The sequence below is a fragment of the Oenanthe melanoleuca genome, chromosome 13, assembly GCF_029582105.1.
Source record: "Oenanthe melanoleuca isolate GR-GAL-2019-014 chromosome 13, OMel1.0, whole genome shotgun sequence".
NCBI classification, from domain to species: Eukaryota; Metazoa; Chordata; class Aves; order Passeriformes; family Muscicapidae; genus Oenanthe; species Oenanthe melanoleuca.
In genome coordinates, this window is record NC_079347.1 from 7,668,764 (window position 1) to 7,684,402 (window position 15,639).

General features: G+C 44.3%; 1 protein-coding gene across 4 annotated transcripts in view; it reads right to left on the reverse strand.

Moving 5' to 3' along the window:
* Window positions 1-15,639, reverse strand: part of SGCD (sarcoglycan delta) — a 304,125-nt gene that overhangs the window by 126,929 nt on the left and 161,557 nt on the right. For 2 of the 4 annotated variants that reach the window (XM_056502477.1, XM_056502480.1), the window contains exon 1: window positions 3,741-3,821. The exons of the other annotated variants lie outside the window; for them this stretch is intronic. In XM_056502477.1, the coding sequence (XP_056358452.1) occupies window positions 3,741-3,755 (15 nt within the window). In that variant the 5' untranslated portion in view covers window positions 3,756-3,821. Of the gene's footprint in view, window positions 1-3,740; window positions 3,822-15,639 lie in introns of those variants that run through there. 4 annotated transcript variants of the gene reach the window in all.

Here is a 15,639-nt window from a genome sequence, read left to right on the forward strand (position 1 = left end):
AGCAGCATGACCCAAAATTGATTTATGGCCCTTCACATGGGTCAGACCACAACCTGGGTCTCCATAAAAAGGATCAGGCTCTGGAAAATGACTTCTCAATTGCAGCATGGCCAGCAAGGGCTGAGTATTGGGGAACAGCCCATGGGATGAAATATTTGCTGGTATAGTTAAATCTCATAGAACTTTTCTCCATCCAAGCCATGAACCTGGCCTCTGTGACTGTTATTGGTGCCTCCAAAGCTGAAATGTTTGCTCTCTGCTTGCCCCTCTGTTTCTGCCAACAGTGCCCATCCCTCCATATGAGGAGCAGCTCTTCCTTGAGTTGGGGACACCATCACCACCCGATGCCCCTTTCTCAGTATCACTGCTGTGTGATGGACAGAGAGACAGAAAGTAAAAGGAAAACATCCTAAGGAGTGTTCTTTACTTTTGTGAGTAGTCTCTTTCAGTGGGGTACACCACAAGTAGTACTAGTCAAACATCTGGTCTGATTCTGGCAAACATAAGCACATCTACAAGCTTATTTTGATCTGTACTCCATCAGGGCATACTGCCCAGTCCACTGGAAAACACCTCTCTCTCTCTCCTCTTGCATCTTGTGGAAGTTGGACTCAGCACAGGCAGCTGGGGAGACCTTGGGGATTCATCCTGCTAGAGCACCTCACTGAGATCCCTCAATGCTCCAGGCTACTCCTCACCTTTAACATCCTGAAAGCTCTTGTAATTTCCCCAGCTGTTTGGGCTGGCAGCACTTTGACAACAAATGGGCTGGAGGATAAGTGCACTGCAAGAACCTCAGTTTACAAACCAATAGCTTGGAGCAGATGGACTCAATCAAAACTGAACAATGGGACTGTCCTGTCCCTTCTCTGCATTCAAAGAGCACTCAGAGTAAAACTCTAAACCTATTAGAATTTGCCAGAACAAGCTAAAGTAACAGGCAGCTCCATCTCTGAGTTGTATTTCCTAAGCCAAAAGTGATATTTTATTAGGCTGCAAGGATCCATGAGCAATGTGATGTCACTATTGCTGTCTTCTCTGAGAAGAACAGAAACACATCTGCTTTCTTTATGACAGTCTCTTCCAAATCTTACACTTTTTACTTGATAGTCAGCTTGTCTCAGTACATTTTTTTCATAATTAAGAAGAAAATGGAAAGCTAGCAAGGAAGAAAGAGTCTCTGCAGTGAGTTCTTTTATGTATCAAGCCAATCAACAGAGAATGTCTTCCACAAAATGCCCCACGATTTGTGGCAATAAATTCACGCTGCATGCAAACACCACACCAGCTTTGCTGCATTCACACACTGCTTCTCCTTTGCACCACCCAGATGATGTGAAGCTCTCACAAGCCTCTGTCCATCCGTGCCAAGTTTAGAAAAGCTCTTTCCCACCAGTGTCTCAAAGCAGGATGCACAAATACGAGAACTACACTAAAACAGGCAGCAGCAGCTGTGACTGCAGGAGGCTCTGGGAACAGCAAGAGGGATATCATCAACTGAGCTCACATCAGAAAGTGAGCCACAGGAGGTGACACTGTGCAGACTCCTGCCCCAACACACTCAGCACCCAGAAAAGAGATATGGCTTGTGGGAATGTGCAAAGCAGGATGGTAATATGGATTTATACGGCTGGAACCCAACCAGGCTTGAGCATGTGCCAGGATCCAGAGTGCAGTCTCTGCAGTGATCCAGCTCACACAAGTTAAAACTTGTTCTGCTGCAACTTCCATCCTCCCTCCACATGATGTGCCTTCTGTGCTAATCCATTTGTTCTTTTGCACAGACTCTCTTTCTGGTTTGCTGCTGGGAAGGGCCAGGAGAAGGGACACACACATTAGGGTGTGCTAATGGCTCTCCTCTCTACTTGCTTCCAAAATCAAGAAGCTCTCTCCACTCTGCCCACACATGCACACATTCTTCAGTCCTCCTGGATTCAAAGCTTGAATGCCTGACCCAGGTGGAGCTGCACAAAGGTCACTGAGGAGGCTCAGGAGGAGCTGCCAAAGTTAGGGAGGAAAGATCCTGAGTGAGGAACTTACTGACAGCTCCCATGGCCCTGGCTGCTGCTGACTGAGATGGACATTTTCCAGCCTCTTTATATCTCTGGCTCTTCAGTGCTGACAATCAGATTTGGGAGGTGGGATGCTTCATGATCAGAGGCAGGAACTTGAGTTTTATTTAATTTTTTTTTAAATAAGCATATAACTAGCAGTGAAGAAAAGAATGGGCTGACTGGTTGTCTAAACTAACAGCTGCTGAGAAAAGCAATGGAGCTGCAAGTCTGCAGGATAAGATGGCAGGCAGTGAAGGCTCAAGAAGTTCCAGATTATATAAGACCTTCATTTAACACAGCATTTTCACTACAGGTGTGTTTTATGCAAAGCTAATTTTGAGCTTATCAAGCCTCTCTATTTCCCTCATGTGTCTCCCCCTTTCACAGCTCACCTCTGTGCTTCCTCTCATTCCCTTTGCCCCCATCAGCCTCCAGGAAGCCACAGTGCATCTGTGTCTCCTGTGGGATGCCCTTCCCACACTCAAACCCAGAGCCTTCACTTGGCTCAAACAAAATTAACACTCTCCAGCAGCACCATTGGCTGGTCCTGCCACGTTCTGGATCTGTTGCCCTTTGGTGGGGAAGCTCCCCTTGTCCCTGAATTTTTGGGTTGCCAAAAATGAGCGATGCAGGCAAAGCAAACCGTGTGTTTGCTCCCATGAACCAGAGATTCTCAGCACCGTCCCACTGTATAATTTGATACCCTGAATTCATTCCTTGTTGAAAAGAAAAAAAAATGCACCACCACCACCATAAAACACAGCTAAAAAGCATTTTCAACACATGCAATAACTCTGCTCTGAAAAGGCGAGGCAGAGGCAGTGGCAGAGGAAGTTTGTGAGGCAACACAAGGCGACTCCTCCTGACACCTCCATCCCTTGACGAATCCCGAGCCCAAGCCTGCCATATAAGGTGCTGATATCTCTGCAAAGGCAAGACAAGCTTTAATGCTGCAACTAAAAGGATGAGAGAACATTGCCTAAATCTGGCAGGTCCCTAAAGAGGGAGTGAGCTTTTCATCATAAATGTTTCTTCAGTTATTTGGGGAAAGAAACGCAAATCGGAAGAGAAGTTGCAGAGAGAACAGCCCTAAATTAATGTTTTCCCTTCTAATCTTCTCTACGTGGCTTCTGACCGTGCTGTCTGTTGCAGTTTGCTCGTGCTTTATAAAATACAGGAAAAAAAAAAATACGCAGACAAATCACAAGGCAATGATTATTACTGAGTTGCTGCCTCTCTTCACAAGCTCGCTGTACCAGGAATTGGCAAACAACCCCCAGACAAACATTTCAACTCATTAAACAACTACAATACAATGCACTTATAAATGTATTTACTGTGACTGAGTCGCATTTTTCATCCAGATATCTGAGTGACACATGGTCCAGAGCCAACCTTTCAGTAGCCTCAGGTTATCCACGTACTAACTCCCCAAAATGATGAAGTTGGGGATTTTTTTGGGTGCAGCATTCCCTCAGCCAGAGACGCGGCGCGGGCGTTGCTTTGCCTGCAGCTTTACTATCCACACAAATTTAGCCAGAAACCACCACCCAGCCTCAGGCTGCTCCCAACCCTGTGGCAAACAAGCCACAACTTCCCATTCCTGACTGTTTTTTTTGCTGTAAGCAGCGGTCTGAAAGCAAGAAGCCCCTGTGCAGAGGCAGGGAGGAGCAGGGCAGCTCTTACCTGTGCCCTGGCCATGGATGGGCGCCCGGAGCGTGCAGCAGCCTGGGGAGGATGCAGCTCAGCCTTGGGAGCAGCACGAGGCCTGGCCTGTGCTCATGAGCTGCCCTTGTCAGATTTTCCAGCAGCAGAACTGCAGCCAAGTCCCTGCCCATGCCTGAAGAATTTCCTGAACAGCATTCCCCTTCTTTTTCTAACTGCTTTGAAACCACACTGTCTGTACTTCAATAAGGCTTTGTCAGGCCAAGTTACAGCTACTGGGCTGGCTCCAGAGAGCAATTGAAAACACATGTGCTGTGCATTAAAAGCCCCCTTCTCCCTGCACACACTCAGACAGACACCCCCGCCTGCCTTGCCTTCCCTGCCATTTCGGTGTAAAGGAATAAAGGGATTATGTTGGTGGAGGTTTTCTTTGGGAGAAGGAAAACCGGGGTGGGAGGGATCCCGTTCCCACTGAAAACACCTCGCCCTGCCTCCTGTGCTTTGCTGGTTCAGTGGGTCATGGGCACCCAGGTGAACAGCCAGCTTTGCCAAACCCCAACAGGCAAGGAAACACAGGAATTAAAATTTCAGTTCACCACTACTGTCCCCTTACCTTTGCCTCTGTCTCTTCTAAAACTATGAGAAAAGAAAGCACATTTTTAGCATCTCTAGACACAGTTCAGCACATCAGAACTGTATCCTAATCTTGACACATACTCCTGTGTCTGCTTATACTAAAAATATTACAACTATTTTTGAGTACTTTCATCCCTTTCTGCTTTCCAGCTGTCCTAACCTTTATAACCCAAAATATTTTAAGCACCTTGCACCTCTTTTTTAGAGAGCATTAACACCGGTCTGGCGTTGGCTTAACGAAAAGAAATAGAAGATAGAATGTTATACCTTTAATCAGAACGGGTCCCAGTTCTTAAAGTCTGTAATCATTTCCAGGCAGCACCATGGGTCAAGGCAGCAGCTGTGGGCTCTGCAGCTCGGGATGCCCTGTGCCTGGCATGTGCCTGGGAAGCAGAGCTGGAGTAGATGTGGAAGCACACATGGATGTCCCCCTTATCCACCACGGCTGAGTCCCACCAAAGATGAAACACAGCAGCAGAGTTGTCAAGGTAACAATATAGAAAAGAGACAGTTTAAAGAGAGAGAGAGAGATTTTCCTCTCCTAATGCTCCTTTTCAAACCGTGCACTCCACTCCTCTGGGGTTATTCTGTTCTTGGTTTGCAGAGGTGTGGTGGGCAGGTGAAGTGTTTACCAGGGATAAATGCAGTGGTGATTAGAAGTAAGGAGAGCTCTGATCCAGCACTCCTGGAAGGCAGAGGACACTGCTGCCTTCATGGGCTGTGCCTTCAGTCCATGGCAAGGACTCACTCACCCACAGCAATGTGAGATCTGCCTTCCACACACCAGCACTGAGATCTCACAAAACCCACGTGGGATGCCCCTGTGGAAAGGCTGCAGTTCATCCACCCAAGCTGCTGTGAGAGCTGCTGTGGCCACACCACGTGTGGCTCTCACCTGCACTTCACCTGCATCCAAAATGCTGTTTCCTTCTTCCTGCACAGAGCCACACAGGGTCAGCAGTGCTGCCCACATGCACAGGCCAGGTGTGGGCAGCCTGGACCAGCCCTCCAAGCTGAAATCAGTGGAATGATGCCTTAGGATTTAGCTTTTATATTTTTCAGATACTCTACTGCTTTGGTGTATAACTCTAAAACTGCACAGCCTGTCAGTCACTGCTCTCCTGTTTTATTCGCCTTTATTTATTAATTCCTCTCTAAGCCTGAAACTCAGAGTCTCAGGGCTCAACAATTTTAAACAAAAGTGAATTGGGGAGGGCAAACTGGGGGTATATGACTTCATTACCTGAAGCTGTAATTGGAGGATTAACCCCTGATATGTAAATGGACCACAATTGTACATGTATGAAAAACTCGTGACCATCTTGAGTGCAGTCCCTCTCAGAAGCTTTTGACCTGTTGAAGGCCTTCTGTTCTCTTAATCTTCCCTACCCTCTGTTTTAGGTAGCCACTCCAAGGTATCAGGGATGGATCCAGAATATGATGCTACTTTGCAGAAGACAGCACAGTATGAAACAACAGGGTCATCCTGCCTCAGTCAGCAAGAGTCTCAAACAAAAGACAAGCAACGCACTGAACCACTGGTGACAGCATTTCACATCTATTTGCACAGCTTGTGAGGAGTCAGTCTGTGCCAGAGCAGAAACCACAGGCCTGTGGATCACATATCAGAACTGTCTGTGCAGCTGGGAGTGTCCTCAAGGAGCTGCCACAGCCATGATAACACTCCTTGGGTTGGCAACCAGCAACAGCTGCAACCAAAGGCGCCGAAAACCTTCCCAGCCTCTTGGTATAAATAAGCTGAAACAGGAAAATATGAACTGCAGACTCACATAATTAGATTTTCAGTTGTACAAGACAATCAGGCATCTGCAGAGCTGTTTGCAAGATGATAGCAGTCTGTGCCTTCTGTCTTAAATTTCCCCGTGGTCTTTATTCAGCAAGCCAGTTATGGATGGGACAGGCAGTAACTTCAGTGGATCACCGTGTGTTTTGAGTTAAGCACATGCTTTAGTGCTTTGTGGTCCAGGACTTTTTATGGCAGCCTGGCTCTGGCAGAGGCATTATTCCAATCATTTAGAACATGGCAGTACAGCACTTTGAGATTACTCACTTCTTTACATAAATATGGTTAATCAGTGGGTTTCAACTTTTTCTCGCTGTGTGGACCCCTGAATATTTGACAAAGGTGGTGGATACCCCTGTAATCATTCCACAGAGGGAGATTCCTACAAACCTTACAAAACCCTCTCTTTACTTGTCATTTTTCCCTTGGGAATAGTCCCCAGGCCTCCCATACATCTGTGGACCACAGGCGGGAAACTGCTGCTGGAGATAACTTAATCCCTTATTAAAAACCAAAATGATCTCTTCTGTTTATGTGATGTACTTTCTATCTTCAGAATATTTATGTGAGCTAGCAGCATGCTGGCAGGTAGAGACATGAGGAGGTGACAGCATTAATACTGCATTTTTTCCACTGGCATAATTAGTAGGCCAAGTCTATAAATATTTACATTAAATCTGTCAGACATCACACCAACCTCACTGATAACTTCAGGGGTGTCTTACTGTAAACTGCATTAATGCCTCACTATTTTGTCATCAAGTAACACATAAAATGCTCCTTCAAGCTAAGCCACTTTGAGTAGGTTGTTTTTATCTCTTTCTCATTTGGGTGCAGGGTTTAAAGACACTTCAAGCATCAGAACTGTGGCTCAGGGACTGTTCTATTTTTCTGTTATTGAGCTATCATTTGTATTAGTGCCAGCACGACCAAAAATATATGAACCTTGCAAGCATAAACCTTAAGTTGATGTCGACATAACTATCTGTGTAACTGCTGTTATTCCTCAGAACTGGCAGGGTTATGAGGATTAAAAAAAACCTACTGGAGCTCTTTGGGAAGATGAAAACAAATTAACCCCCCTCAAAGCTTCAGTATCTTTACAGCTGGAGACTGCAACACATAGGGACTTCCATTTTGTGCAGGAGATCCAATCCACCTGGATCCATGAATTTCTACACTATAAAAAGACCTACAAAAGACAGGAAGGGAAGTTCCTTCCCTACCATTTATACCTGCCCTGACTTTGGACAAGATTTTCTAGAAGCAGCTGAAATTTTTTTATTACTTACTGGTGAATTATCAATATTCATAATTAATTTCATTGAACAAATAATTTCCATACAAAATGAAACTTGAGATTTTCATGCTGTGCAGATTTCCAGGAACTCGCTCAAGTATTCCCCAAACCTTCCTAAAAAATTCTGGGCAAACCAAATATGCAGAAAGAATCAGCATGTAAATGCAGGTGTGTGCACACCTTGAGTGGAGGAAGAAGTCAAAATGAAAATTTTACTATCTGAAATAATTAAGCAATCCCTTGGCTTGAGCTTTCCTTCCAAATGACTTCTTTTAAAATCCATTAAATCTCTCAAAGTATCACAATACAATAAATATAAACGTTTAAATATTTTAAATGTCTCAACTGAAAGAAATTATCTGCCAAATTATTATTATTTTAAATTGCCCTCAGCCTTGGAGCCTTTTAAGAGCTCTCTCGAGTACCCATGTGCAAAGGGAGAAACCCAAGACTCATTTCAGCTCCATCTCCTTAAATGCAGAATTAAGGGAGCTGATGGATTAGAGTTAACTATTTTAGGAGCAGAGAGCTGAGGGAAGGCAGCTATTGGCATTCCTGATGGATTCAGCCAGCCCTGAGCATGCAGAGAGGAGGGAGGGCAATGGAATGAGACAAAGAGGGGATCCCCCAAAATTCTGTAGGCAGTGGCAGTGGTTGTAGGGGTGGAAAGCTCCAGTGAAGGGAGAAAACCCTTCCTGTGTGTGTGTGCAGGCAGTCAGAGCCTGACTTGGTGGCAGAGAGCAAAACCCTGTGTAAGTGCTGAGAGTGCTGAAGGCACACAGGTCATTGAGTAATCTCCCAGGGCTGAGATGGACTTGTCCAACAAGTGAAAAGGAAATGGGAGAAAATGAAGTGTGTGTGTGTTTGAACATGACTGTGTGCTGGAAGCAGCCAGACCTGCAGTGCCTGCATCCCCCTACATCCTCACCCACCGCTCCAGTTTCTCCACAGGAGATAAATATGGCCACTTTTTAGGAAGAAGTATAAACACAGGATTGATCATGAGACACAAGATCTGCTAATTCTTGTAAACTAAAGAGAAAGAGGGGCAGAGGTGCTCTTGTAGACAGGTGTTCCAAGGATGCTCTAAATTTCATGCAGATGAGAAACTCCAGCAACAGCAGAGGTGATCCTGGAAACCTTGATTCCCATGACACTGAGTTATTTAGATCTAACTACTAAACTTTTCCCTTCTATTCATTCCAGACTTAGCAAACAGTGCAATAACATAAACAAATCAAAGGAAACACAACAGAAAGTCCTGGTTTCATGGTGTTACAGGTGAGCTGGGCAACAGCAGGTCAGGGCAGGAGTCAGGGCTGCTTGCACAAGGCCAACATGAGCTCAGGAGAAGGACTGAGCTTTTATGAGGCCAGACTCAGAGAGCTACTGCTCATGGGCTGGAGCTCAGAAACATTCACATCTCTGCTGCTGCTATGAGACAAGGATCAAAGTGGTAAAAAGTCATCACCAAAGGCACCTTCCACTGCACAGACTCCCTGAGCCTGTTTGCAGCCTGCAGTGTTCCCAACACAAAAGCTCTGCTCCCCACAAAAGCTGCAGCAGTGTTTACCTGTCAGCCAAAAAAGCCACAGCCAGGACCTTCCCCAGCCCACCCCACTACCCCAACTGCTGCTTTGTAATTATCTTGATTATTTCAGCCATTTTCAGGCTCTTCTCAGAAATAATTTAAGGCCAGCAGAGCTTGTTAATAGGTAGAATGGAAAGTGTTCCTTTTCATTTCTCTGGCAACATTAATGTAATTATCCTGAATAATTCTCAAACTACGTGGGCTGTAATTTCAAGAAATATTACCATTACAGAGCCCTGTTCTTCCAGCCAGCATGTGTCATACTTCCCATCCAGAGGTCATTTATCAATAATCAGAAAGGTCTTCATTTACAAACAACAGGGTCTCTTCATTTGCAGCACAACAAGGGAGCAGGATGGGTGCCACCAGGCAAAATGATGTGCCATGTCCCTGGTTGCTATTCCTCTGGCACAAGAAATTCAAGGAGAAAAAAAAACCCACTGCAAAGATTAATTCCATACAGATATAGAAGCAAATATTCAGTTGGCAAGGCCAATAATTGTTCTTCTATTAAAGTCTTAACAGTATCCAAATTCATTACTCTTATCTAAGCAGCCTCAGCCTTCGTTCTTTCAGAAATTAGGTTCAAGGCACAGAGCAGCTCTCTGAGCTTTTCTTAGATATGTGCCCTGGCCACGACACACCATCAACCTCAGCCTGCAACAGTCATCTTCTGGGGGAACATTTCAGTTTCTGTTCTATGAATGTTGTAGTGGAGAGTTTTTGAGTAGGGACTTGCCAGTCTTACATTTGATGCAGAGCAGTTTCTGGTCAGGCAGAGCTGTTCAGCAGCCTGTGCTCGACACAGCCCTTCCCTTTCCAACCCTGACTATTTTTATTCTGTCAAGGAAGAAGCTCTGCTTGTTCTTACACTTAGGTATCCTATTATATCACAAAGTTTTACACCACCCAATGCTCCCAAATTTGGCTCCTCAGAACAATTTCCGTAGGCAGCGGATCTGTATTTTCTCAAGGCAATTAGCAGGACTCTTGCAGAACACTAACGAGGAGCCTGTCAGCCCCTCAGCAGTCCTGGACAGAGCCATCTGCTTTAACAAGCTCTGGGGTGTCATCCTGGACAGCAGCACTTGTGCCTGAGCCTGGAGACTCCCGAGATGGGCAGCAGTGACCTTCCTCCAGAGTATCTCACCAAAGGAGAACTCCTGCCCTCTTCCACCCATGCCCCCCCATCAGGCTAAAACAATCCAGATCACACTGGACATAGCTGAAGACATCTTTCACAATGAGGGTGCTGAGGCACCAGAACATGCTGCCCAGAGAGGTCCCTGCAAACTTCCAAGGCCATCCTGGACAGGGTTTTTGACCAATCTGATCCAGTTGAAGATGTCCCTGCTCATAGCAGGGGGCTTGGCCCAGATGACCTTCAAAGGTCCCTCCCAACCCAAATCATTCTGTGATTCTAAAACCTGATGCACAACATCTGCTCGGGAATAAGCAGCAAGGAGACAGATCTGGTAACCAAAATAGTGAAAATCATTGGCCAAATTTTGCAAATTGTTTCTCTGTGCTTATATTCTGCAAGAGGTGCTAAGGCACGTGCTGTTGATAAAGCAGCTCCTGACAGAATGCAGACACTCGGAGCTGTAGCACATTAAAGAATGATTGTGCTGATATATAAACAAACACACACATACTCACATATTTTGAGTTTCAACAGAGAATACTGGGGAAGGTTTAAAAAGCTAATTGATTAGAAAATTAAGCTACACTGAGATTGTGTCAGAAGGAAGGAAAAAAAGATGCAATGGCTTGACAATTTTGCTTGAGCATGTTTGTATGTCAGCAATCACACCTGACCTTTGCCAGAGAACTCACTATGGCAGAGGTATACTGGTGAGGGTATGTACTCCAAGGATCATGAAAAGGCCATTGTGCAAAAATTCCAGACCTAGATTTATCTACAGAGATACACTCAAGGGCCTCTCAATCTCAGCATCTCTGCTTCAGTTACTGGCAGGATGCTGCAAAGGGTAAAAAGCCATTTCATTGGGAAATCCCTTTCTTTCTGCAGCTATTACCTCTCAGTTTCTGAGAGGATTCCTTGTGCTCTCCTACACCTAACCAGGTTTTGGAGCCTGGGCTAGGAGGATTTCCTGTGTGTTCAACAGCATCCATAAAAGCTGCAAAATTCAACTTGCTGAGACCATCTGCACTTGGTCTGCTCTCCCCTTCCAAGTATTTATCTGGCTCAGCAGTTGGTGAGGTTAAACCCTCATTGCAATGTCACAGAGGGCTGCTGCTGCTGCTCCCAAATCTCTGTGACCCCAAGAGATGTGCTAAGGATGGCTGTAGCAATGTTTGCTCCCTTAAGAGCAAGAAGAGAGAATCAAATGTCCTGTCCCCCCTGCCACAGCCAGCTACAATCTGGTTCCTGGCACTATCTCTTTACCCTATAACCTTGTAGTTATGGTCCTGAATTCCCTGTGAGCACAGTGACCCCAGCAGCCTCTACCAGCACCATGCTGCACAAATCTTCAGTGCAGAAGCAGAGGAAAGGAATGAAGTTCCTCTTGCAATACTCATTTCCACAGAGCAGAAAAATAAGAGGCTCATTTTGTGACTCCCCTGCATGAGAAAAACATCCTGTGGTTTGGCAGCAACAGGATCTTCTTTTCATTAGTAGGACACAGGGAAAACCTTGCCACATTCCTATATTTTGAAGTGGAATTTCATCACTGCTGTGATTAATGTCAACATCATTTCTGCCCTAAATTCTCTATTCCCTCAGGCTAAAAATACCTTCCTGGATTTCTTGATGTTATCCAGTAAGAATCACAAAGGGAGAGGGGGCAAGGAGAGGAAAGGAGAAAGAGGTGCTTTTTGTCTTTCATCCAGACTTTCTTTTTGGGCAAAGTAGCTGTCAGGGAGGTAAGAGAGATGTTCCAAAAACTGAGGGATTTTACCTGCCCACATTTCTGCCCAGGTTATGACAAAAATTTATGTGGATGCTTCTCAAAGAGTAGAAGAGTTTTCATGTTATGCCTCCCTCAGAGAGATATATTTATAATTATAGTCTTTTAACTTTAAAAAGTTTATTTGCTTCTGGTTTCTGTGATTCTATGGTTCTAATCAATGGCTGGGTGTTTTTGTAACACCCCACCTTACCAGAGGCCAGCACAAGAGAAATCAATGCAGAGCATTAACCCTCAGCTGTCTGTGAAAATATGCACATGTATTTAAGAAGTGTGATATTTAAGTCACAAAAAATGCATTGTAGCAGTTGGGGTTAGATGTGAATTCTGCAGCAACTGTTTCTCAGTTCCAGAGCACCTGGCAGGAGCAGCACTGGGCTGTGCTCACACCAGTGCTGCTGGGCAAAGGCTCCTTCCTCCTCACAGCTATTTATCATCCTCATCATCACACCAATCTGGAGCAGCTGAGCACGGGGGCACAGAAATCTCCATCCTGACTGCCACAGGGAGGTTAAACTGATCTGCCTGCAGCACAGCAGCACAGCCTGAGCCTTTCTTCCAGCCTGCATCACTCAGGGAGTTCCTGGGCTTGAACGGGAGCAGTGGGGACACGTGTTGGGAGCACGGTCTGGAACAGCCACCCAGTTTTATGGGTTCATCATCCCAACACATAAACTTCCCCCAGCAGGGCTCCTTCTCACTGCCCTGTTTTTATTATTGTGCAGCAAGATCTGGACAGCAAATCTCCCAAAGGTTAACAGGCCTGGCCAGAAAGTGCAAGAAACAGATGGGCTACAGTCCATGAATTTTAACACTCTACATGACAACAACATGCAGTTTCTGTGCTGGAGAGCAGTCTACAGTCAGCACCACTTCAGTAATTGGGAGAGATGATAGAGGCCAAGCAGAGCTGCAATAACAGCTGTAAGACAACCTGCCTGCAAATAACAGTAGAAGAGCACCTTAAAGATGGGAAATAACACACCAGAGAAACCCCAGCAAGGACACCTCCACCTGCAAAAGCCTTTGGGAAACCAGAGCAATGCTGCTGCTGCAGGTCAGCACGTTTCAGATGGTGACCCCATGTGAAATTAGTCCATCTTTTTTGAGGAGAAGCCTTGGTGGTGCTCACTTAAGATAAAGGACACCATAATGCTGGGAGTTACAGGTTGTTGGATGCAAAGGACAGGAATGCACCCACACACCTTCCTCACCCACTGAGTGAAGCTGACCTTGTGCTTTGAAGCAAGGAATCGTTGCAGCCCTTAACACCTCTAAACATGCTTGGAAGAAAAGAAAGCTGGGTACCAGGAAACTTGTTCAGCTCCTTATAAACAGCAGTGAGTCTGCTCCACAATCATGCCTCTGACACCAGGACCCAGAGAGTGCTTAGCCCTGCCTGTCCCAAATTATTTGCATTTCTATATAAAGACAAACCTAAGGATTCCTTAAAGATAAAATTGGTCACAATTAGGTGTTGGCATTTCTTCATAATTGCCTTAAATACTTCAATCTCAAGGAAATGTGGTTGAAAATGCAGGAAAATTATGCTGATTAGTTGCTCATAATTAGATAGATTCAATAAAACCTGGTGCTTAGCATGTTTTGCATTTATATAGTCTTTATATAAAATTAACCTCAAAGATATCTCAATCATGTTTCAGTCCTTTGCTATCAAGCACATCTGATCTGGAAAATATCATCTTCATAAACAGACACCTCTTGAGGATTGCTTAAAATCATTACTGTGCCCACAGAACTGTTCCCCAGCACTCCACTTCTCCCTTCTGCTATCCACATGCAAAGCTTGGAGAATTATAGGCTTTGGCTTGTTCTGAGAAGGAAGAAATTAAGGAACTGGTGATTTTTGTTCAAAGACTTGTTATTTATGAAGGAAATAAGTCATAATTCTACGGTGGGGAGAATGTGGGGGAAAAAAAAAAAGGCAGGGTCCCACTGCTCCAAATGTCTTTCAACCATCCTTTAGCCAAAACATTTGCTCAGAATGTTTCCTGCTTCTTGAATCTAAAAGCAAGGATGAATATGTACATCTCAGCACAAAAAGATGTCTTCCCCAGGGAGCACTGATGAAGATAAAGCTACTGGCAGACCCATAAACCCTGTTGCCAAAATTTACTTGTGGATGAAACTTCCTTCTCCTGGTCCAGATGAGGAAAATCCCTAGGACTGACTGTTTTCCTAGGCAAAATGGCCCCTCTGTATAGAAGTCCTATTAATTTTCTTGGAGTTCACAAAATTAGCTAAAAATGCTCATGTGGAATAAAAAGACAAAATATATTTATGGAGCTTCTTTCTCTGCAAAGCAGTCAAATATATCTTCAACCCTACATATAATCCCCTCTATTTACTACTCTGAATATCTGCATTTTTTTCCTCTTTGTGTGAGAAATTTTTCTTCTCCCTTCAGAGCACCATCCCCCTTTCTCAGCCAGGAGAATATGAAATAAATATGGTACTGCATATAAACAGTGCACAATATAACAGAGCTTCTAAATTCAGAGCCAGTCGAAGATATCAAGTTTTTCTTTCTCAGTGATTGATGCCCTGCAGAAGAAATAATAATTATATGGCACAAGGAGGAGGAAAAAAGGCATGTTGAATAATATAAGCATTTAGTCAAATCATAACTGAAACACTGAGGGGAAAAAAATGCTTTAAAACTGCTTAGCCAGAAAAAGACAGCATTATCTACAAAATGGATGAAAAATAAACCCCCTCCAAGAAGAAAAGAACTTCAGAAATTTGTTATACGCTAATGCCATCTACCAGACATCAGTGGAAGTGGCAGAAAGAAGTGTCAAAGAAACAACAAATACAACAGGGATTAAGCAAGTGCTTCTGCACAGCCCCAGGTCTTTATTTTCTTAGCAAGCACTGAATTCCAAACCATGTTCTACCTTTTCTTTCCTTCTTAGAGAAAGGACTCCAGGGCATCCATGAATGCAAATATTTATAATTTCTTTTAATTGGCAAAGCTGCAGAAAAATCTCTGAAATTCCCCTTCCAACACAATTTTGAGGCAGAATATTTAGCTACACAACTTTGAGCTATCGTTATTTTTCTCTTGCAAGATGATGCAAAGCACAATGTGGACCTTAATAGTTTAAGAGGCTCAAGAACACTTCCACATAAAAAAGAACATTATCTATATATCTGTTTGTTTTTTCAGACAGAACCTCATTTATTCCTAAATTTACATACAACCTACACCAAATTTCTGCCTAAATTTACCCCAAACTAACAAGATTTGTTAGACTTTCAGTCCCTAATATCTCTTAAGGAAAATATTCCAGAAATTCTGACAATTGAAAATAATCTAATTTTCTGTTTAGACATATTCAGATCAACAGCATCTATTTGCATTAAATTTACCCCATTTTTTCCCCCATCAAAAAAACTCCACGGTTTTCAGAAGTATTTACAGATCCCAACTAACAGAGGCACTATCCAGAAATTCTGTCAGTATTTGTCTCTTTCTGCTCCTCCAGAAGGGCAGAAACAAAAGGTTTTTAGTTGCTACACTTGGTCTGTGTCTCCAGAGGGAAGGTTCAGTGATGCAGCATGCTGAATAGCCACTGATTAAAGAATTGCAGCAGTTCCAGGAGCTGCTGTTGATTCAAGGTGAGGGGAATTGC